The sequence below is a fragment of the Muscardinus avellanarius genome, assembly GCF_963383645.1.
Source record: "Muscardinus avellanarius genome assembly, chromosome: 12".
Classification (NCBI taxonomy): domain Eukaryota; kingdom Metazoa; phylum Chordata; class Mammalia; order Rodentia; family Gliridae; genus Muscardinus; species Muscardinus avellanarius.
In genome coordinates, this window is record NC_137798.1 from 77,836,752 (window position 1) to 77,861,925 (window position 25,174).

The 25,174-nt window shown below is 39.1% G+C and overlaps 1 protein-coding gene across 4 annotated transcripts in view; it reads right to left on the reverse strand.

Annotated features, from left to right (window-relative positions):
• NUMB (NUMB endocytic adaptor protein) overlaps nt 1–22,272 on the reverse strand; it is a gene marked incomplete at its 3' end in the record, with an annotated part of 55,472 nt that extends 33,200 nt beyond the window's left edge. For 2 of the 4 annotated variants that reach the window (XM_080707362.1, XM_080707360.1), the window contains exons 1-3: nt 22,058–22,272; nt 9,544–9,618; nt 3,126–3,158 (exon numbers count right to left, since the gene is read on the reverse strand). In XM_080707362.1, the coding sequence (XP_080563488.1) occupies nt 3,126–3,158; nt 9,544–9,618; nt 22,058–22,183 (234 nt within the window). In that variant the 5' untranslated portion in view covers nt 22,184–22,272. The remainder of the gene's footprint in view (nt 1–3,125; nt 3,159–9,543; nt 9,619–22,057) is intronic. The other 2 variants (XM_080707363.1, XM_080707361.1) reach the window with 1 other exon arrangement.
• Between the last annotated feature and the right edge of the window lie 2,902 nt (nt 22,273–25,174).

Consider the following 25,174-nt stretch of genomic DNA (forward strand, 5'->3'; position numbering starts at 1 on the left):
AAGAACTGTCTTTGTTCTCTAACACTGTTATAATCTTTGAAAATATGTACTTTTAACATTGCTTTTTCTGTACACCAATATTTTCTTTCTTTTTTGTGGTATTGGGGATTGAACTTTGGGGCATTCTACCTCTGAGCTATACCTCTAGCTCTGTATTTTAGTTTTATTTTGAAACAGGGACTCTAATGAGTCTTACGAGTCTCACTTGCTGAGGCTATCTTTGAATCTGTGATCCTCCTGTCTCCGCCTCCCAACTGCTGAGATTACAAGCGTGTACCACCATGTCCGGCAACACAAATATTTTCTACAATCTAAACATGCTTATTTTAACTATAGTAGAGCCATTAAATTCCTTGGAAGATAATTAAAAATTTTATGATAATTGTAGTGATGTGGAATTGCTTTTAGAAATTCTGCTTGGTTGAGCCGGGCGTGGTGGCGCATGCTTGTAATCCCAGCATTGGGGAGACTGAGACTGAAGGATCGTGGTTCGCCAACAGCCTCAGCTTAGTGAGGCCCTACACAACTGAGTGAGACCCTGTTTCAAAAAAATAACAAAAAAGGCTGGGTGTGGTAGCACACGCTTGTAATCCCCACGCTTGGGAGGCGGAGACAGGAGGATCGCGCAGGTTCCTAGTCAGCCTCGCTGGCTTAAGAGACCCTGTTTCCAAATAAATAGAAAAAGGTCTGTGAGTGTAGCCCAGAGGGAGAAGGGCTTCCAGGAACCCCAGTACCACCAAAAATAAAAAATAAAAAAGAATAAAAAACAGGGCAGGAGGTGTAGCTTGGAAGTCAAATGCCCTTGGGTTCCATCCCCAGGCCCGCCAAAAAAAAAAAAAAAAAAGAAATTCTACTTGGAACAGAATACTACACAAAACTGACAATTATAAATTTTCTTAATAACATGATGCCAATTTATAATGCTGCAAATATCTGCAGAATTATAGATATGAATCCTATACATAAAATACACGCAGAAAAATATATCTACTTTCATTTGCAGTGCTGGAGATCAAGCCCAGAGCCTCATGCATGCTAAGTAAGTGCTTGACTGCTGAGCTACAACTCTAGCCCTGTATCCTATATTGTAAGAACCTGTTAATTTCACTCAGACTCAAACTGTCTACTAAAAATTTTATTGTGACCTATGGGTAAATTATTTGATTTTTTGTTTCAGTGTGACATCAGTGATTGAATTAGACCATTAGATCTAAAATACTTTATTTACTGTACTTGTATAAAAGTGGCCTAAGCTAGAATAAGAAAATTTAAAAATGAGTTACAGCTAAAAATTTAATTGAGAAAGAAATGGAAATTATTTGTTCGTTAGAAGAGATTCCTAAAATAACTACTCAGTAGAAAAACAATTGTGACAGAATTTTTATACTCACATAAACTTTCAGTAACTTATACTCAGCTATTTAATGATAGCATTGTCCTCTCATACTCTCAGTCTTAATTACTTTATAGTACCTTTTCAAAACTAAACAATGATAAATGAACACAAAAATGTTATAAATGTATTTACCTATTTGCATACTGGCATACCATGTACTTCTTTTTTATTTTACTTTTTGCATATTGGGAATAAAACTCAGGGCAGGGTATCACGCATACTAGACAAGTGCTCTACTACTGAGCTACATCAAGGCTATATATATATATATATATATTTTTTTTTTTGGGTGATACTGGGGGTAGAACTCAGGGGCTTTTCTACCTCCAGCCTATACTTCCAGACCTATTTTATACTTTATTTGGAGACAGAGTCTAAGTTGCTGAGAGTCTCACTAAATAGCTGAGGCTGGCTTTGAACCTATGCGATCCTCCTGTCTCAGCCTCCCAAGGGCTGGGATATTCAAGCATGTACCTCCATGCCCAGCTGAGCCCTTGTTTTTTTTTTTTTTTGTGGTACTGGGGTTCCTGGAAGCCCTTCTACCTCCGGGCTACACTCCCAGACCTATTTTATACTTTTTATTTGGAAATAGGGTCTTTCAAGCCAGCGCAGCTGACTTCGAACCTGCACGATCCTCCTGTCTCAGCCTCCCAAGCGCGGAGATTAGAAGCATGTGCTGCCACGCCCGGCTAAGCCCTTGTATTTTTAACTTAAAAAAGCTTAAATTATTATTTTTTTTGGGGGGAGGGGCGGGTCTGGGGATGGAATCCAGAGGCATTCTACCTCTGAGCTACACCTCCTGCCCTATTTTTTTATTCTTTTATTTTTATTTTTATTTTTATTTTTTTGGTGGTACTGAGGATGGAACCCAGGGGCCTTCTATATCCGGTCTACACTCCCAGACCTATTTTATATTCTATTTAGAAACAGGGTTTCTTAAGCCAGCTGAGGCTGGCTTTGAACCTGCACAATTTTCCTGTTTCAGCCTCCCAAGCGCAGGGATTACAAGCGTGCGCCACCATGCCCGGCTTTATTCCTGATTTTGAAACAGGGTCTCACTGAGTTGCAGAGGGCCTCAGTAAGTAGCTGAGGCTGTTCGTGTGAACTGCGATCCTCTTGTCTCAGCCTCTTGAATGCTGGGATTACAAGCGTGTGACCACACCTAGCTAAAGCTTTATTCTTAAAAGTGTCTACATAAAGAACATTCCATATGAGATATTTAGTAGACTAATAATTAAGATGGATTTTCTACAATTAGCAGCCCAGATTAAAAATTATAACAGGATCATCCAGATAAGTTTATATACTTTTATTTGAAATTTACCCTTAGATTGAAAGTTATACATTGAATGTAAAATTAGATATCTTAACTTTTCACTTGAGTTTAATATTTCTTCCAATTTCTATTAATACTGGGTGTTAAATAAACCTACCTGTTTGAAATATAGCTGGCATACTAATATTATACAGTTTTACAAAATCAATTGAAATTTATTTAATAGTATTGAGATAACTTTTTTTAATTACTCGATTCACTTATTGGACTTCTCTAGAAATAATTAGATTTAGTATCAAAAGGCACACAGAAAATACAGTAGATAGCAACTATCTAATTCATTAATTTTCATACACAGTCAAATTATACTCCTCTTGTTAAAAAAAAAAAGTCAGTGCTATACTAGGGGTGTAACTCCTTATAAAGCAAGCAGGAATGTGGTATCAAACTTACTTTTCCAAAGAAGCCTTTGAAGAACTTCCTTTCCTGGAGGAACAGGGGGACAAGTCGAGTGCTATTATTGTATGGGCTAAATATCCTAGAGTTTACATCAATAAGCATCTACAGAAGTAGGGGAAGGGCGGAGTGGGAGGAGGAGTGGGAGTGAGAGCTTTAGAGTCATCCATAGCAGGAGTGACAGGGGAGAGGAAGGGTGCATGAAAATGCAGGGAAACACACTGGATGGCCTAAGAATCCACGGAGAGAGAAGAAACCAGACCCTGTATTCATGCAGGCCAAGTAGTTAATTTAGTAATCTCTATTTAGATTTAAAACAGAGATTATTCAAATTTGGCAGCAGAAAAAAGATGAAGACATACTGGTTTGGTATGATTTTTTTGCATTTTAAGTTCATAATAGTGAATGGTAAATAGAAGACTGGTTCTATATACATTTTTCGATTTAAGTCAGTAGTGCTGGGTGCAGTGACCTCTACTCTCAGTGCTTAGGAAGCTGAGACAGGAGGATTATAGGCTGAAGGCCAGGACAGGGTAATTTGGTGAGATGCTGTTTCCAAACAAAAAACAAAAAGGGCTAGGGCTAGAGCAGTGGTGGCCAGGTACAACGGCTGTGCCTTTAGGGCCAGCTACTTGGGAGGCTGTGGAAAGAGGATCATTTGAGTCTAGGGGTTTAGCACCAGCTTGGACGATATAGAAAGACCTTTTTTTCTTTTCTTTTTTTTTTTTTTTTAAATTAAATGCCTTTATTGTGGCCGTCTTTTTTTTTTTTTTTTTTTTTTTAGTGGTACTGGGGGTGGAATCCAGGGGCTTTCTACCTCTTGGCTATACTCCCAGACCTATTTTATACTTTACTTGGAAACAGTGTCTAAGTTGCTGAGAGCCTCACTCAGTAGCTGAGGCTGGCTTCGAACCTGTGCTATCCTCCTGTCTCAGCCTCCCAAAGCACGGGGATTACAGGCGTGCGCCACCATGCCTGGCTTACTTTTTTCTTAACAAAATAAAATAAAATTAGTGGTCCACTATATAGATGTTGTCAATTAAAAATCAGGCCACCAAATAACCACATAAAACCGTTATCAAGGTAGGGATGCAATTGTGCAGCAATCACATTCCTGGCTGAGGCTAAACACATGGAGAATGTATAGAAAGGAGGCCATACCGGCCTGAGCCTGGAGTTGCACATGTATTACAGGATATTAAAAAAGGCACCACAAGCCAGGCGTGATGGCACACGCTTGTAATCCCAGCCTTTGGGAGGCTCAGACAGGATGATTGTGGTTCACGGACAGCCTCAGCTACTAATTACTTGAGGCCCTTTGCAACTCAGTGAAACCCTGCTTCAAAATAAAGAATAAAAAATAGGGATGGGGGTATAGCTTGAAGGCAGAATGTCCCTGGGTTCCATCCCCAGTGCTGTAAAACAAACAAACAAAAAAACCAAAACAAACAAAAAGGCACCATAGGGGCATGGATGTAGTACAGTAGTAGAGCACTCGTGTATCATGTGTAAGGCCCCTGGGTTTGATCCCCAGCACTGAGTGGAAATAAAAATAGTAACAATTAAGCCGGGCATGGTGGCACACACTTGTAATCCCAGCATTTGGGAGGCTGAGACAGGAGGATATGGGTTTGCAGATGGTCTCTGCTATTTAGTTGAGACCCTTTGCAACTCCGTGAGACCCTGTTTCAAAATAAAGATAAAAAATATAGCCGGGCGTGGTGGCGCACGCTTGTAATCCCCGCGCTTGGGAGGCAGAGACAGGAGGATCGCGCAGGTTCGAAGCCAGCCGCACGCGCTGGCTTAGGAGACCCTGTTTCCAAAATGAAAATGTAAAAATAGGTCTGGGAGTGTAGCCCAGAGGTAGAAGGGCTTCCAGGAACCCCAGTACCACAAAAAAAAAAAAAAAAAAAAATTGATCAATTCCCTGATACACATGGAGAAATAACAGATATGTTCTCTCCCAGATTAAAAAAATAATCTTCTATGAAGAATACAAGGCTAATGTTTGCACTAGAGTTGAGGAAACATATCTGAAAATCAAATCATGTCTACAGATCACAAACAAAATTTAAGGAATAGTTTTTGTTTCCTTTTAAATGCTGTTGTTTTCAAATAAAAAAATCTGCACTGGTATTTATAAGTATATGATTTTGAAACTGTCTGGATAAGAGAAGCTTAGCTATGTATGGTTTTGCCATCAAATTCAAGTACCACTTATGAAAACTGGAAACTAAACTCTGAACGACTTATGCACAGTAGACAGGTTCTAACTCTTCCAATCTATCTTAACTTTACTAGTTTACCTACCTTTAGTCTTTATATGACTATCAATATTTATTGCTGAGTAATGTATAGGAAGAGACAACTACTGAAATTTTATTCTCACATAATTTAAAAACCCATTCAATGTTCTCAAACACTGAACATTTTTTCATCCTAAATTTTCAAAGTCACAAATAGCATCAAGTATTTTCACAAATTATTTTTATTTTAAGCAGGAAAAATAACAATGTAATTAAGGTAGTTATCAGAGTAAGACTAAAAATTATGTCTGCTGCCAAATTTGGTGACCCTAGTTTAGTTAGACTATGAGTAACCGTCAGCCTTTAAGGATGCAGCCAAAGTTAAAATTCACCATTCCTGAAGGATGGGGAGGTGAGGAAAGGAATCTTGTTAATATTTAATTTAGCACCTAGAAAAGCCTTTTGTTAAACATGAAGTTTCCATTTCTTATAAAAGACCCCAAATGTTAATGAAAAAAGTTGATGTGCAAAATACATAATGACAATTGTTAGAGAATAATATTGTTTTTAAAAAACAATTATGTTATGATTCTTTTACCTGCTAAAACAAGAACATATATTAAAACAAATGTATCAAATAGTGAATAAAAAACCAACATATTAGAAACTGGTAGTATAATGGAACTAGTCTAAAACCAAGACAAACAGGGAGAGACATTTAAGAGACAATGGGAAGAAATGACCCTAAAAAATGAAGGGCATTTTGGGCCAGGGCGAAACAAGAGATCCAGAGGCCTGACACAATACTTATAAAAGTGACTGATAAATGACAACATTTCTCACCCTCCAACTGAGTGTGCTATACAGACAACTAAATGGGCAACAGCCATTCCTGTCTCTTATACTATATAAGCACTATACTAGATAATCAGTTAAATTATGTCACAAAGTAAATAAGTTGAAAATAACTGCAACTAACTTTATGCATAAGATCATAATAATTTTAAAATATATTTATTTTGTTTAGTGATGGTGTTTTTTCATTTGAGAATATCAAATATGCAGATGACTTCCAAATGAAGTTAAAGTAATTCTAAATTATAAGGGACTAGCTGCCTGTGGTAGCACACTCTTACAATCTAAGTACTCAGGAAACTGAGACAGGAGGACTATAGGTATGAAACTAGCATGTGGCAACTTATGGATACGCTGTTTCAAAATAAAAAAAAGTAAAAAAAATAATAAAGAGCTGAAGGTATAGCTCAGATGTAGAGCCTGCCTGAGTTCAATCCTCAGTATAACAAAAAGAAAATAAAAAGAAAAGGATTACTTTTGGAGTAAATCTCACATACATTCAGTTCTAGCTGTAAATATCTTCTTCCTCAATTCCCCACTAACAAACTAGAAATGTAATTGATAAATGACTTGATAAATTTAAATTGATAAATTTAAGTCAGGTGTGGTGGCGCACGCTTGTAATCCCAGCACTTGGGAGGCTGAGACAGGAGGATGGCATAGTCCAAAGCCAGCCTCAGCTACTTAGTAAGGCTATCAGCAACTTAGTGAGACCCTGTTTCCAAATAAATTATAAAATAGGGCTGGGGGTGTAGCCCAGAGGTAGAAAGCCCCTGGGTTCTATCCCCCAGTACCACCAAAAAAAAAAAAAAAAATTGATAAATTTAAAAAGCACTAACTAGAAATGTTAAGTTTTAGCTGGGTGTGTGATGGCACATGCTTGTAATTCCAGTACTTAGGAGGCTGAGACAAGAGGAGCACAGATTTCTCAGCCACAGCAACTTAGAGAGGCACTCTGTAACTTAGTGAGATGGTGTTCCAAAATAATAAAAAACAGGGCAACAGGGCTGGGGTATAGCTCAGAGGTAGAATGCACCTGGGTTCAATCCCCAGTAGCACTACCACCAAAAGAAAAAAGAAAAAAAAGGCAAGTAATTGCATTATTTAAATAAATGTTTAGCCAGGCATGGTGGCACATGCTTCTAACCCCAGTACTTGAGAGACTGAGATAGGAGGATCACAGGTTCATGGTCATCCTCAGCAACTTAGTGAGAGTCTATTTCAAAATAAAGAATAAAAAATAGGGCTGGGAAGCCTGGCGTGGGGTGGCGCACACTTATAATCCCAGCATTAGAGAGGCTGAGACTAGAGGATCGCAGTTTGCGGACAGCCTCAGCTACTTTGTGAGGCCCTTTGCAACTCAGTGGGACCCTGTTTCAAAATAAAGAATAAAAAATAGGGCAGGAGGTGTAGCTCAGAGGTCTAATCCCCCTGGGTTCCATCCCCAGACCCGCAAAAAAAAAGAAAGAAAGAAAGAAAGAAAGAAAGAAAGAAAGAAAGAAAGAAAGGAAGGAAGGAAGGAAGGAAGGAAGGAAGAAAGAAAGACAGACCGGGTTGGGGGTGTAGCTCAGAGGTAGAATGTCCCTGGGTTCAATCCCCAGTACTGCAAAAAATAAAAAATAAATAAAAATTTAAAAATGTTCTTAGCTAAATTCATCCTGTTTATTCTTCTAGAAGAACTAAGAATTATTTTGTAAATAATAAATTAAAATTTTGTTTCTCTTTCGAACTGCCTGTGGTATTTGGTATATATGAATTTGTGTGTGTGTGTCTGTACTGTCATTTAGTTCTTTGTATACACAATCAGTTATTTCTCTTCACCTTTCCTGTTTACAACAGATTCAGGCATCCATTCCAAAATCTATCTCTTTGAGGTATTTTTAAATTTTACATATTTGTATATTTTAAATAGAGGAATTATAAATAAGAGATAATATAGACTATACCGATAAGCAGAAACGTTTTAGTTATTAAGCAAATTAAGAAAAACAAACATTCATTAGTAGCCAAAACTGTGGCAGCCCAGCATATGCAAACCCAGAGCGACATGTATCTAACACTGTCTGGGGCAAGGCAGGCAGAAGTAGTGCTTAACGCCTTCACAGAGCAGCAGGGGAGGCCTCGTGGGAGGGAAAGAAGGTTGTGAAGAGCTTTCAGAATGGACAGAACATTCTTCAAGCCTACTGGAAATATGAAATTGCACTTTCATCTGAACCTTTATAAACTGTGAACCCATTCTCTTTTTATTAAATACACAGGCATGTGCCTGGGATGTGTTCTATGGCATAACAGGCAAAGGAAATATTATTTATCCCAGAAAGGGGTTCTCCATTCCCAGTGTGCTAAAATTTATGCAAAAGTCAGCAGAAACAAACTGTTTTGTTAGAGGGGTGTAGAGAAGAAAACATAGGAGTAGTAGTCAAGATAATAATGAGAAATCTCCTGAAAAGTAAACCTCATCAGGCATCAACACTGATATCTCTATTTTCTTCTTTTTCCTGGAAAACTATTTCTTGTAGTAGATTTAAGATCAGTAGTATATAACCCAGTTATCACAGGTTAGGATGTCAACTGTAACAGTTTTAAACTGGTTTTAGAATATTGTCCTTCTATCAGATTTTTTTTTTTTTTTTTGTGGTACTGGGGATGGAACCCAGGGGCCTTCTACCTCTAAGCTACACTCCCAGACCTATTTTATATTTTATTTGGAAACAGAGTCTCACTAAGTTACTGAGAGCCTCTAAGCTGTTGAGGCTGGCTTTGAACCTGCTATGATCCTCCTGCCTCAGCCTCCCAAGTACTGGGATTACAAGCGTGCACCACCACACCTGGCTCTTCTATCAGACTTTATACCACTTGTTTCACTAATTATAATAAATCAAAAGTACACTTTGAGTAATGTTTGGCTGGTCTTTATCATTTCTGCCTTTGGATGGACAACATGATTGCTCTTTTTCTTGTGTGTGTGTTACTAGGAATTGAACCTAGGGGCATTTTACCTCCAAGCTACATCCATAGCCCTATTTTTCATTCTTTATTTTGAAACAGGGTCTCACTAAGTTGTGGAGGGCTTCACTAAGTAGCTAAGGCCGGCTGCAAACCTGTGATCCTCCTGTCTCAGCCTCCCAAGTACTGGAATTACTAGCGTGCACCACCATGCCAGGCTAAATGTTCTTTTTAAGAAAGCCCATAGCTTTTGCCTTAAGAGAAGTATAGTTTTTACTGGACACTGGGTTACTAAAATTTGCTGACACAATCTTGTAAGAATATATTAACAAAATATAGATCAATACTGGCAACCATCAAATACATACAGCTTTTAATCTTTTCACAGCATCTTCACAGACGTGCATTCCTCTGGACTCATCAACTTCTACATGGCCAAGGTACTGTGGAAAGAAGAAAAAAAGCATGATTGCTATGTTCATTCAACAGTTTCTATATGGTAGGTATTAAATGGCAGAAAATGGAAATTCCTGCATTCAAGATTCAAGAGACAGTCATTGTAGAAAAGATAACCTTTTTTTTTTTTTTGGCAGTACTGCTGGGATTACAAGTGTGAGCCACCATGCCCGGCTGAAAGATAATCTTATTTTACATACCCTCAGTGTCTTCACAGAAATGAGATCTAGAATAACACCTGTCTTAAAATCTAACAAGTACCTCTGGTCCCAAGCATTTCAGATAGGGGATATTCAACCTGCACCAGAATCACAGCTCACAGAAGGCAAGTTTGGAACTTGCTGCCTGAGACCTAACATGATTACCCTACTATGCAAAGGTTAAAGACAAAGGGATAGTCCTCCTAGGTAAGACAGAGTGAGATTTTATCATGCTACTAAGAATGGCATGCAATTTTAAACTTATGAGATTTTATTTCTGGAATTCTCCATTAATATTTTAGGACTGTGGTTGAGTGGGGATAACTTAAACTGCAGAAAGTTAAACCTCAGATAAGTGGGAGACTATTATATTCACTATGTGCTGGGCGCTGTCCTAAGCATTGTATATATTAACTCATTTAATCTCAACTGCCAGTGGTCACTACTGTTTGTTCCTTTTAGGAGGCACAGAGAAAGTATTTTGCTCAAGCTCACAAAGCCAGAAAATTGTAAATCAGGGATTAGATTCCTAATTTTTTCTGTATTTTGCTTCTACTTAATTGACAAATAATTGAGAACAACACAATTTTTCATCAGGGAAATATGCCTATAAAGAAAAAATAGCCAGGCATGGTAAGCTCAGGAGATTACTGAGAACTGCTTAAGCCCAGTGGTTTGAGATCAGCCTGGGCAACACAGTAAGGTCCTGTCTCAAAAACAAAAGAATAGAAAAGGAAAAATAGATGGAATTGGTTGCATGAGCAAAGCAAGAGAATAGAACAATTGAAAAATACTTTGATATTCTTGCCCTTAATGCTGAGATGAGATATCAGTAATTTTAAAATAAGGAGTAGCTAAGCGTGGTGGCGCACACTTGTAATTCCAGCATTTGGGAGGCTGAGACAGGAGGATCATAGTTCATGGATAGCTTCAGCTACTTAGTGAGGCCCTCTGCAACTTAGTGAGACCTTGCTTCAAAATAAAGAATAAGCCGGGCGTGGTGGCGCACGCTTGTAATCCCCGCGCTTGGGAGGCTGAGACAGGAGGATCGCGCAGGTTCGAAGCCAGCCGGTTCGAAGCCAGCCTTGCTGGCTTAAGAGACCCTGTTTCCAAATAAAAAAATATAAAATAGGTCTGGGAGTGTAGCCCGGAGGTAGAAGGGTTCCATTCCCAGTGCCACCAAACAAACAAAAAAAAAGAATAAAAAATAGGGCTGTTGGTGTCACTCAGAGGTAGAATCCCCCTGGTTCAATCCCCAGTAACGCACAAAAAAAAAAAAAAAAGAAAAGAAGAAATGGATGCATGGACTATATACAAACATCTGAGCTCCAGAAAGTTCTGTGTTTGACAAGCTACACTCTGAAGGCCATTTGTTAGGCACTTACTAATCATGCAACACTGCTAGGTGCTTTACATATATTGACTCATTTAATTATTGAAACAACACTTCCAAGTTATAAGATAGTTAAACAATTTCCCCCAGGTCGTACAGTCAATGCGACAAGATGAAAAACAAAACTTGAGACAGAAGTTCAAGATAAAAATTAGAAAGATAAGGGTCAGTATAGCCCACGTGTTTAAGGATAAAAGCTATGGGAAGTTTAAAGTAAAAAACTTGTAAAACCCCACTTTTGCTTCGAGTTTCCTGTTTAATGAGTGCTCACTGTCAAGTACACACTTGACACTCTGCATGTATTTTTTTCCACTTAATCCCCTAGGATGCAGAGACAATTAATATCTCCATTTAGAAAATAAGGAAATATAGGTACAGAAAGTTAATTTATCCAAGCTCATTCAGCTAGTGAAAGCACAAACCCAAGCAAACAGACCCAAACATAGTGCTCGTCTGTTGGATTTTCATTTCTACTCATTACTATCTTTCTAATACTGAATAACTATATGAAACCATTGTGGTCGGAAACAAAATAAGGCATCGATCATAAAGATCATAAACTAAGGTCAAGTGGCGGGCATGGTGGCGCACGCTTGTCATCCCAGTACTTGGGGGGCTGAGACAGGCGGATCACAGTTTGCAGCCAGCCTCAGCTACTTAGTGAGGCCCTGCACAACTTAGTGACACCCCATTTCAAAATAAAGAATGAGAAATGGAGCTGAAGGTATAGCTTGGAGGTAGAATGCCCCTGGGTTCAATCCCCAGTACCAAAAATAAAAACAGCAAGAATGTTCACCTTTTAGGAAGTGAAATAATACATTATCTATAGTTTGAGGCTTAAAGAATATAACCTCTTTTGGGCAAGTCTGGAAAATATGAAATCTAAAAAGATATAAATATTCATATGTTCTATTTCGGATTCTCATGTCCAATGGATTCTGGCGACAAATTCCGTTAGTTAAATGCTTACTTTCTATCTAGATCCAGATTAATTCTATTCAATTAATCTTACAAAAACACTGGTCTTACAAAAGAGGAAAAGGGGTAAAGCAGTGTTTCTACAATTCAACATCACTAACCCTATGCATGGATATTTAGCACATACAAGGCTATCAAATTTTGGAAAACTTAAAAATGATATAAAAATGTTTTGTATCAATAAAAAGGATACTAGTAAAATATTTAATATTGTGGGTGTTAAGCTTGATATGGATAGCTTGAACTTTAAGACAGATTTCTATGCTGTATCATCTTTCTTTTTTCTACTAAATTAGAAAATTCAAAATGAACTCAATATTATAGGTTGTAAGACACATCAACTATTTAATGGCTCTACTAGTTTAAGATGTTTGTTTAGATTGAACTTAGAACCAGAAATAACAGTGTATCTTGTTACTGAAAACTACTCTTCACCACTAAATCAGATAGCATAGCCATGGGCATATTATACCAAATTCTAGAAAAGTATATTTGACAGCTGGACAATAATGATGAATAAATTTTTAAATAATGCTTAGGTTAAATTCAGCTCTAAAAAGCATTTCTTCATTTTCTGTTGACATTTGGCTGCTTTAAAAAAGCCTAATTTTTGGCTGGGTGTGGTGGTGCACACTTGTAATCCCTGTGCTTTGGGAGGCGGAGACAGGAGAATCGCGCAGGTTCAAAGCCAGCCGCGCTGGCTTAAGAGACCCTGTTTCCAAATAAAAAAAATATAAAATAGGTCTGGGAGTGTAGCCCGGAGGTAGAAGGGCTTCCAGGAGCCCCAGTACCACACACACAAAAAAATAACAATAATAAAAATAAATAAAAAGCCTAATTTTTAAAATATTTATTAGTGAATTTTAATTATACATCATTATGAGGTACAAGATGGTAGAGGCATATATGCACACATCATTCATTTAGCCCTCTCCAACTCTCACCCAATTCCCCTCCTTCCTGAGTCTTAGTGACTGACTTTGATATGTTTGTGAATGTACATCATGCATATTAGAGGGCTTAATTGCTTTGTCCAATCAGTAAAGAAAATCAAGTATTGGGAAAAACAGAATCTCAGCAATTGAGGTACATGTGATATAGACGTAGCTTGGTTTATTTATTCACCTACTGAAGGACACCTGGTTGCTTCTAAGTCTGGCAATTATGAATAAAGATGCTGTAAATGTTAATTTTCAGGTTTTTATGAGGATGTAAGTTTTTAAACTCATTTGGGTTGAGCATGATTGCTGGATTATATTAGCAAGAGTTTGCTTAGTTTTGTAAGAAACTGCCAACTGTCTTACAAAATGGCTGTGCAATTTTGCATTACCACATGCAAAAAGTGAAAGTTTTCTGTTGCTTTACATCTTTGCCAGAATTTGGTACGTTAGTGTTTTGGATTTTGGCATTCTAACAGCTGTATGAACCATTATATTTTAATTTGTGCATACTTTTTTTTTTCCCTTTCTGGTTACTTTTAAGATTTTCTTAGTATTTGGCAATCATTTGTGTGTCTGTGTAATATATTCATTTCTTACATCAGTCTTATTGGAATATATACTGTATGACTTATTAGTTTAAAATGTATAATAGTTTTTGGTATCTTACATAATAACTTTCAAAATTCCTAGTAAAAAATATAAAACATAAAATTTACCGCTTTAATCTTTTTCTTTTCTTTCTTTTTTTGTGGTACTGGGGATTGAACCCAAGGGCATTCTACTTCTGAGATACATCCCTAGCCCTATTTTTTAATTCCTTATTTTGAAACAGGATCTCACTAAGTTATAGAGGGCCTCCTTAAGTCACTGGGCCTGGCTTTAAACCTGTGATCTTCCTGTCTCAGCCTTCCAAGTACTGGAATTACAGGTGTACCATGCCCATCTACTAAATTTTGAATTGAGAAGTGTGGGTCTTCCAACTTTGCTTCCACTGAAAGTTCTCTTTCTCCTAGGCCTACTAATATGGTAAACTCTATTACCAATTTCCTAGTACTGAACACTTGTGAATTCTTGAATTAAACTTTACTTTGTTCTTTAGTGTGCTTTCACATCTCATTTGTTACTGTGGGGGGGTTTCTGGGGTTCCTGGAAACCCTTTTACCTCCGGGCTATACTCCCAGACCTATTTTTATATTTTTTTATTTGGAAACAGGGTCTCCTAAGCCAGTGAGACTGGCTTCTAACCTTCAAGATCCTCCTGTCTCCGCCTCCCAAGACCAGGGATTACAAGCGTGTGCCACCACTCCCGGCTTGTTACTATTTTTATGGCTACTGTTTCATATATAGTCACAAGTGAAACTTAAGGTTTCTTTTTGTCTATGGTTTTCTTTTTCTGTTATCTATGGTAGATTGTTGTATCAGGTTTTATTAATGCCATAAAACTTTAAAAACCATCCATTTTCTCTATATATTCTCATATAGTTATTATTATTATTTTTGGTGGTACTGGGGGTAGAACCCAGGGGCTTTCTAGCTCCGGGCTATACTCCCAGACCTATTTTATATTTTATTTGGAAACAGAGTCTCACTAAGTTGCTGAGAGCCTCACTGAGTAGCTGAGGCTGGCTTCAAACCTGTGCAATCCTCCTGGTCAGCCTCCCAAGCACGGGGATTACAAGTGTGCGCCACCACGCCCGGCTATATTCTCATATAGTTAAATGCCAGAGGAATTATTCTTTGAGAGTTTGAAATAACTGACTTGAGAAACCATTGGTACTCAGTCCTATTAGAGAAACTTTTTTTTTTTTTTGCGGGTTTGGGGATGGAACCCAGAGGCATTTGACCTCTGACCTACACCCCCTGCCCAATTTCTTATTCTTTATTTTTAAACAGGGTCTCACTGAGTCGCAGAGGGCCTCACTAAGTAGCTGAGGCTGTCCGCGAATCGCTCTCCTCCAGTCTCAGCCTCCCAAATGCTGGGATTACAAGCGTGCGCCACCATGCCCAGTTTAGAGAAACTTTCTGTTTAGCACCTTTCTCTAGTGTTTTCATGGTTAGGGTCTATATTCAAATTTTATTTTTTCAGCTTTAGTCAGTTTTAATAATTTGTATTTTCCTGCAACATTCATAGTTTGTTAAATTTTCAAAATTATCAGCATAAATTCCAAAGTACTCACATAACTTAATTTCTTTGGGTCTGGTCAGGTCTCCCTACTTTCTTATTTCCTATGTATGTATGTATGTATGTATGTATGTATGTATGTATGTGTTCATACATGCACACACACACAATCACCTGTGTTTTGTCTTCGTTAAGGTTTATTTATGTCACTAATTTCAAGTTACTCAATCTCTGTGTTTTGCTTTGTATTAAGAATAAAATTACAGCCAGACGTGGTGGCGCATGCTTGTAATCCCTTGTAATTTGGGAGACTGAGACAGAAGGATCGGGCATGAGGACAGCCTAAGATAACTACTTAGTGAGGCCCTTTGCAACTCAGTGAGACCCTGTTTCAAAATAAAGAATAAAAAAGTGCTGGGGGTGTAGCTTGGAGGAAGAAGGCCCCTGGGTTGCATTCCCCATACTGCAATAAATAAATAAATAAATAAATAAATAAATAAATAAATAAAATTACAAAGTAGGCATCTACAATATCTGAGTTACCTTTAGGTTCTGAGGAACAAATACAAGTTTCTAAAAATTTCCAATGATTTTCATTCTATCAATTACTTTAATAAATTCAAATTGGTCACATATGACTATTCAAGCCAAAAACAAGCAAAAAGGCTTCACAGAAAGCAGAAAACAAAAATATTTTACATATAGATTGATCCTTGGTTAGATTATAAATTTTAGAAATGTGAAGATGAAAATCAGCCTGTGTCTTATTAGACTATGAGAAAAACATGCTATTGAAATAAACATTACTAAAAAGGTCTCTTTCTCCTCTGAGACACTATCTCACTGAAGAATTGCATCTGACTTATGCTTTAATGCCTAAAATATTTGACACTGGGACTTCATTGTCCGTATGCCTTTTCTAAACTCCCTCTGAGTAAGGGACTTTAGAAAAACCACTATGTGGAATTTCATTCTTGAATGAATTAGACCATTTTCTCCTTTCTTGAAAAAATTATTTATAAAATAGATCTCCTACCCCTACTTTGGTAATGTTGTCCAGGAGAAAAAACACAGAGCTCTGATGTGACAGACTGTACAGTCAGCAGTTCCCAGCATTAACAAAAGCAACATCATAGTCATTAATTTACAGGGAGCCATAAGGCATCTTATCACATGTACATAGTATGCAGATGTGCAGAACATAATATCAAAACCTGTTTAGTACCTTTAACCAAAGACAAAGGTTAAACCAAATTAAAATAGCCTACTCTTTAGCTTACATTTGGAGCACAATGCCTTCTGAATAAATCATGTGACATAAGCAGAAGTATTAAATCTAATCATACAAGTTCAGAACTACGAAAAAAAAATCTTAGAGAGGGCCAAAATCCTTCACTTTTTCTTTCTTTCTTTTTTTTTTTGCGGGTCTGGGGATGGAACCCAGGGGCATTTGACCATGAGCTACACCCCCTGCCCCATTTTTTATTCTTTATTTTGAAACAGGGTCTCACTAAGTTGCAGAGGGCCTCACTAAGTAGCTGAGGCTGTCCGCGAACTGCGATCCCCGGTCTCAGCCTTCCGAATGCTGGATTACAAGCATGTGCCACCCGGCTCAAAAACTTTCACTTTTCAAATGCTATACTAGGTGTCAAAGAAGTGAAGTGATTTAGACAATGGGCAAATCAATAGCGCCAAGAATAAAACTCTGGTCTTCTGATTTCTAGAGCTACCTTCTTTCAATCACTGTGTACTATCTGTAACTCTGTTTAAGCAAATCTGTAACTCCTTTTTTTTTGGTACTGGGGTTCCTGGAAGCCCTTCTACCTCCGAGCTACACTCCCAGACCTATTTTTACATTTTTATTTGGAAACAGGGTCTCCTAAGCCAGCACGTGCAGCTGGCTTCGAATCTGCACGATCCTCCTCCCAAGCGCGGGGATTACAAGCGTGCGCCACCACACCCGGCAGTAACTCTTCTATTTAAGGAATGGCTTATAGTTAACTGTTCTTACACACATTAATTTAATATTATTCTTTGTGTGTGGGGAGGTACTGGGGATTGAACCCAAGGGCATTCTACCCCTGACCTATATCCGTAGCCCTATTTTATTCCTTATTTTGAAACAGGGTCTTACTAAGTTGTGGAGGGCCTCACTAAGTAGCTGAAGCTGGCCGTGAACCTGCGATCCTCCTGTCTCAGCCTCCCAAGTACTAAAATCACAAGTGTGCACCACCACGCCTGGCTATTCTTTTTTTTTTTTAAAGTGGTCAATTGATAGTATCCATTTTGGTAATGTTGCTGCTGGCTAAAGTGGGCCTGATTTTCCTCATAGCTCAGTATTTCCTTCATAAACTGCTACTCAAACAGTAGATACACAGAAATATTATCGCTAGCAAATGAAGACAAACTACTGAATGAGGCCCTTTGCAACTCAGTGAGACCCTGTTTCAAAATAAAGAGTAAAAAATAGGGATGGGGGTGTAGCTTGGAGGTAGAATGCGCCTGAGTTCCATCCCCAGTACTAAAAAAATAAAGAACAAAAACAAAAAGCGATGGGGGAGCCAGGCGTGGTGGTGCATGGCTGTAATCCAGTACTTTGGAGGCTGAGACAGGAGGATTGCGGTGGCCCTCCACAACTCAGACCTTGTTTTAAAACAAAGAGGAAGCCGGATGTGGTGGCACATGCTTGTAATCCCAGCATTTGGGAGGCTAAGACAGGAGGATTGTGGTGCATGGACAGCCTCAGCTACTACTTAGTGAGGCCCTTTGCAACTCAGCGAGACCCTGTTACAAAATAAAAAAAAAATAAAAAAATAGGGCTGGGGGGTGTAGCTCGGAGGTAGAATGCCCTGGGGTTCCATCCTCAGTACTGGGGGAAAAAAAAAGAAAAAAAGAAAAAAAGGCAATGGGGGAGCTGGGCATGGTGATGCAAGCTTGTAATCCCAGTACCTGTGAAGCTAAAACGAGGATCACGTTTCGCAGACAGCCTCAGCTACTTAGTGAGGCCATCTGCAACTCAGTGAGACCCTGTTTCAAAATATAGAATAATTTTTTTTTTAATTTTTTGGTACTGGGGATTGAACACAGGGCATTCTACCTCTGAGCCCTATTTTTTATTCTTTATTTTGAAACAGGGTCTCACTAAGTTGCAAAGGGCCTAAGTAGTTGAGGCTAGCCACAAATTTGTGATCCTCCTGTCTCAGCCTCCCAAGTACTGGGATTACAAGCGTGATCCACCATGCCTAGCTTAATATTAACATTTTAAAATATTTAGTAGGCAACTACAGATAAATTTTTACTGTGCTATTTTATTTTGCAGTATTTATTTATTGATTGATTGATTGACTTTGCGGGTCTGGAAATGGAACCCAGAGGCATTTAACCTCCAAGCTATATCCCCTTGCCCTACTTTTTATTATTTTGAATTAAGGTCTCACTAAGTTGCGGAGGGTCTCACTCCGCAGACAGCTGAGGCTGTCTGCAAACCGCGATCCTCTGGTCTCAGCCTCCCAAATACTGGTATTACAAGCATGCGCCACCGTGCCCGGCATTTTGCAGTATTTATATACTATTTCTATTTTTGCAGTACAAGGGATTGAACCTAGGGACATTCCACCTTTGAGCTACACCTCCAGCCCATTTTTTTTAATACTTTATTTTGAAATAGGGTCTTACTAAGTTATGCAGAGCCTCACTAAGTAGCTGAGGCTGGCCATGAACCTGCGATTCTTCTCTTTCAGCCTCCCATGTACTGGGATTAAAAGAATGTGCCACTATGCCCAGCGCTACTATTTTAATTAATGAAATATACTCGTGTGTGTGTGTGTGTGTGTGTGTGTGTGTGTGTGTGTGTGTGAGAATGGGGATTGAACCTAGGAACATTCTACTTCATAGCTAGCTACACCCCAGCCCTATTGTATTTTTATTTTCAAACTGTCTCACAAGGTTGATGAGAGTCTCACTATTTGCTAAGACTGTCCTTGAACCTGTGATCCTCCTGTCTTAGCCTCCCAAGTGCTAGAATTACAAGCATGTACCAATATGCCCAGCAAACATATTGTTCAAAACATCAGTACTAGCCAGGCGTGGTGGCACAGTTTTGTAATCCCAGCATTCAGGTAGCTGAAACAGGAAGATTGCGGTTCAAGGTCAGCACCAGCTACTTAGTGAGGTCCCTTGCAACTCAGTGAGACCCTATTTCAAAATAAAAAATAAAAAAATAGGGCTGGGGGTGTAGCTTGGAGGTAGAATGCCCCTGGGTTCCATCCCCAGTACTAAAAAAAAAAAAAAATAAAAAAAAAAAAATCAGTACTCAAAATTTTTGGTCTCAGAACCCCATTACATTGAGAACCCCAAAGAATTTTTGTTTATGTCAGTTATAGCTTTGTGTGTGTGTGTGTCTGTGTGTGGTCCTGATGATGGAACCCAAAGGCATTCTACCTCCAAGCTACACCCCCAGCCCTATTTTTAATTTTTTTGTGTGTGGTACTGGGCATGGAATCCAGGGGCATTCTACCTCCGAGCTACACCCCCAGCCCTATTTTTTATTCTATTTTTTGCGGGTCTGGGGATGGAACCCAGGGGCATTCACCTCTGAGCTACACCCCCCTGCCCTATTTCTTATTCTTTATTTTGAAACTGGGTCTCGAGCCGGGCGTGGTGGTGCACGCTTGTGATCCCAGCATTCGGGAGGCTGAGACCTGGAGGATAGCGGTTCGCGGACAGCCTCAGCTACTTAGTGAGGCCCTCTGCAACTCAGTGAGACCCGGTTTCAAAATAAAGAATAAAAAATAGGGCAGGGGGTGTAGCCCGGAGGTCAAATGCCCCTGGGTTCCATCCCAGACCCGCAAAAAAAAAAAAAAAAAAAAAAAAAAAAAAGAAACTGGGTCTCACTGAGTTGCAGAGGGCCTCACTAAGTAGCTGAGGCTGTCCACGAACCGCGATCCTTCAGTCTCAGCCTCCCAAATGCTGGGATTACAAGTGTGCACCACCACTCCTGGCTTATTCTTTATTTTGAAACAAGGTCTCACCAAGTTGCAAAGGGCCTTACTAAGTAGTAGCTGAGGCTATCCTCAAACCACGGTCCTCCTGTATCAGTCTCCCAAATGCTGAGATTACAAGTGTGCCCCACCATGCTTGGCCTCAATTATACCTATTAATAATTACTACACTACAACTGAAAACTAGAAACTTTTCTTAAAGTTTTAAATTTATTTTACGATAATGATAATAAACCCTATTATGTGCTAACATAAGTAACATTTTTTTTTTTGTGGTGGTACTGGGGTTCCTGGAAGCCCTTCTACCTCCGAGCTACACTCCCAGACCTATTTTTATATTTTTATTTGAAAACAGGGTCTCTTAAGACGGCGAGACTGGCTTCGAACCTGCGCGATCCTCCTGTCTCCGTCTCCTAAGCCCAGGGATTACAAGCGTGTACCACCACGCCCGGCCATAAGTAACTTTTTTTTTGTGGGTCTGGGGATGGAACCTACGGGCATTTGACCTCCGAGCTACACCCCCTTCCCTATTTTATATTCTTTATCGAGCTACACCCCCTTCCCTATTTTATATTCTTTATTTTGAATCTGAGTCTCATTGAGTTGCAAAGGGCCTCACTAAGTAGCTGCGGCTGTTCGTGAACTGTGATCCTCCGGTCTCAGCATCCCAAATGCTGGGATTACAAGCGTGCGCCACCACATCCAGCCGTAAGTAACATTTTTAATGAAAAAAAAAATAACTTTTTCATAACAAAAAATGTACTGAGAAGAGTGGTAATTTTGCCATGTTTTTAAAAATCTTTTTAGAGCTGGGTGTGGTGGCACACGCTTGTAATCCCAGCATTTGGGAGGCTGAGACAGGAGGATCGCGGTTTGCGGACAGCCTCAGCTACTTAGTGAGGCCCTCTGCAACTCAGTGAGACCTGGTTTCAAAATAGAGAATAAAAAAGCCAGGTGTGGCGGCGCACGCTTGTAATCCCCACGCTTGGGAGGCTGAGACAGAAGGATCGCACGGGTTCGAAGCCAGCCTCAGCTACTCAGTGAGGCTCTCAGCAACTTAGTGAGACCCTGTTTCCAAATAAAATATTAAAAAGGTCTGGGAGTATAGCCCAGAGGTAGAAAGCCTCTGGGTTCCACCCCCGGTACAATATAGTACAAAATCTTATTTATTTATTTAGTACTCGGGAATCTACCTCTGAGCTATATCCCCAGTCTTATTTTATTCTTTTATTTTGAAACAGGGTCTCACTAAGTTGTGGAGGGCCTCACTAAGTAGCTGAGGCTGGCCACGAATTTGTAATCCTCCTGCCTCAGACTCCCAAGTACCAGGAGTATAAGTGTGCACCACTACACCCACCTACAAATTCTTATTTAAATATAAAAATCAAATGCCAGCCATGGTGGTGCACGCTTGTAATCCCTGTGCTTGGGAGGCTGAGACAGGAGGATCACGCAGGTTTGAAGTCAGACGCGCTGGCTTAAGGGACCCTGTTTCAAAAAAATAAAATAGGTCTGGGAGTGTAGCCCGAAGGTAGAAGGGCTTCCAGGAACCCCAGTACCACCAAAAAATAAATAAATAAGTAAATAAATAAATTTAATTTAATTTTAAAAATAAATAAATATAAAAATCATAATTGTAATTTGCTTTATCATTTAATTTCACCACTGAAGCATAATATGAAGGGATTATCTTTGGAAGGTTCTCTTTTAATTGTCCTAATTATTAACAGGATTTCACATACAATAGGCTGTCAGTTCTTTTTCACATATTTATAGACGCATTCATTTTTACCTTAACTGGGAAGCTACATTTTCCAGTGCGAACCCCTTCTTCATCTGTCTGCCATTGATGTGGACGACTGGCCTCTGGAACATAAACATCTTTCTTTCTCCTAAAACTTTGCCGTAGTTTGTTCATTTTAATTTTTACAACCTGCAGAAAGAGTAAAAGAAATATAAAAAAGTATTATCTCCTATATATTTAATTTTTTTTTTTTTTTTTTTTTTTTTTTTGGTGGTACTGGGGTTCCTGGAAGCCTTTCTACCTCCGGGCTACACTCCCAGACCTATTTTTACATTTTTATTTGGAAACAGGGTCTCCTAAGCCAGAGTGCGCGGTTGGCTTCAAACCTGCGCGATCCTCCTGTCTCTGCCTCCCAAGCGCGGGGATTACAAGCATGCGCCACCACGCCCGGCCTATATATTTAAATTTTAGATTACCAAACCAGTAAAAAACTAACATCTCAAATTAAAGGTTTGGATTAAAGGAAAATGAGCAATTAGTACACTCCTTAGAGTGACACTAATTTAAAGCAAAAAAAAAAAAAAGAGTAATTTTACTTTCTGAAAAAATAACTATAGTAGTACTTACAAAAACCACAACAATCCAAGAATGGTGGCACATGCCTATAATTCCATTACTTGAGAGTTTGAGACAAGGAAGATTGAAGATTTGAACCCAGCCCCAGAAACTTGGTGAGACCTTGTTTCAAAATAAAAAAATTAGCTGGGCATGGTGGCGCATGCTTGTAATCCCAGTATTTGGGAGGCTGGGACAGGAGGATCTGGGTTTGTGGCCAGCCTCAGCTACTTAGTGAGGTGAGGCCTTCCACAACTTAGAAAGACCCTGTTCAAAATAAAAATAAGGCTGAGACAGGAGGATCACGCAGGTTCAAAGCCAGCCTCAGCTGGCTTAAGAGACCCTGTTTCCAAATAAAATATAAAATAGGTCTGGGAGTATAGCCCGGGGGTAGAAGGGTTCCATCTCCAGTACCATAAATAAATAAATAAATAAATAAATAAATAAATAAATAAATAAATAAATAAATAGCTGAGGGGTGTAGCTCGAAAGTAAAATACCCCTGGGTTCAATCCCCAGTACCACAAAAAATAAAAATAAATTAAAAATTGGGTTGGGAGTGTAGCTCAGAGGTATAATGCCCTTGGGTTCAATCCCCAATAACAACAAAAACCACAATAATTTATTGTAGGATTTGACATATTACTCTAAGAACTCTCCCACATTTTAACTATAATAAAGCAGTAAGAAATTCTCCCTACTGATCTACTTCTCAAACTTTCTGAATATGAAACTTGTAAATGGCTGGGCATGGTGGCCCACGTTTGTAATTCCCCGCGCTTGGGAGGCGGAGATAGGAGGATCGCGTAGGTTCCAAGCCAGCCGCGCTGGCATAAGAGACCCTGTTTCAAAAATATAAAATAGGTCTGGGAGTGTAGCCCAGAGGTAGAAGGGCTTTTAGGAACCCCAGTACCACCAAAACCAAACCAAAACAAAACAAAACTTGTAAATGTAGGCCAAATTAAGCTGGACATGGTAGTCCATACCTGTAATCTAGTACTTAGGGTGAGATAGGATTGCAGGTTCAAGGTCAGCCTCAGCAACTTAACAAGACTAAGCAACTTAGCAAGACCCTGTTTGAAAATAAAAAATAAAACAGGACTGGGATTATAGTTCAGAGGTAGAATGCCCCAGGGTTCGTTCTCTCTCCCTCCCTTTCTCTCTCCCTCCCTTTCTCTCTCCCTCCCTTTCTCTCTCTCTCTCTCTCTCTCTCTCTCTCTCTCTCTCTCTCTCTCTCTCTCTCTCACACACACACACACACACAAACACACACACACACACACTTATAGATCATTAACAATTTCTGGAAAAAAATACAGAAAATTTTCATACTTATCAAGAGGAAAGTCACTGTGAAACACGGATTAAAACTTGTTGATCTTTTTGGCTTACTATTAGCACACACTAGGCAAAGCAGCAACTACATCTTTATAAAAAATTTTTTTCGCTGGGTATGGTGGCACACACTTGTAATCCCTGCGCTTGGGAGGCAGAGACAGGAGGATCGTGCAGGTTCGAAGCCAGCCGCGCTGGCTTAAGAGACCCTGTTTCCAAAACTAAAAAAATAGGGGGAGTGTAGCCCGGATATAGAAGGGCTTCCAGGAACCCCAGTACCACAAAAAAAAAAAAAAAAATTTCACCCTCCCACACACAGTATTGGGGAATGAATCCAAGCCAACAGGACATGCTAAGCCAACACTTTAGCACCAGGATATGTGTGTATGCGCATGCATGATATACTGGGGATTGAACTAGGGGTATTCTATTTCTCAGTAATACTACCAGTCCTATTTTACTTTTCATTTTTGAAACACTGTCTTGCTAAGTTGCTGAGGTCTTCGCTAAGTACTGAAGCTGGACTCAAACCTGCGATCCCCTTGTCTCAGTCTCCCAAGTACTAAAATTACAGATGTGCACTATCACACCTGCCTCCTATCCCTTTTTAAATTTTACTTTGAGACAGAGTTACTAAGTTGCCCATGCTATCACTGAACTCTCTAGCCTAACCCTTCTGTGAAGCTGGTATTATAGGCAAGTGCCATTGTACCCAGCCTGCAATCATCTTTTTACAAAAGATGTTTTATTTTTCTTTTTTGCAGTTCTGGGGATGGAACGCAGGGGCATTCTACCTCCGAGCTATACCACCAGCCCTATTTTTTATTCTCTATTTTGAAACAGGGTCTTACTAAGTTGCAGAGGGCTTCACTAAGTAGCTGAGGCTGGCTGCAAACCTGTGATCCTCCTGTCTTAGCCTCCCAAGTACTGATATTACAAGTGTGCGCCACCATGCCTAGCTAAAAGATATTTTATTGAAGAGGAATAAAATAAAACTTTGTTTAAACACTTAAATAAAAAAAGTTCTACTAGAACTAAATTAATCTGAAGGAGAAATTCCTTATAAGCAGTATGACAACAAAACATATTTTCGTGCATATGATTATAGTAATCTAACAAAAACAAGATAATGGTCTAAGCTTCATAATTAACTCTGTAAATTAAAAAGTGTTAAACTATGATCAGTTCTTGGTTTTGTTATTGGCAGAGGCATCT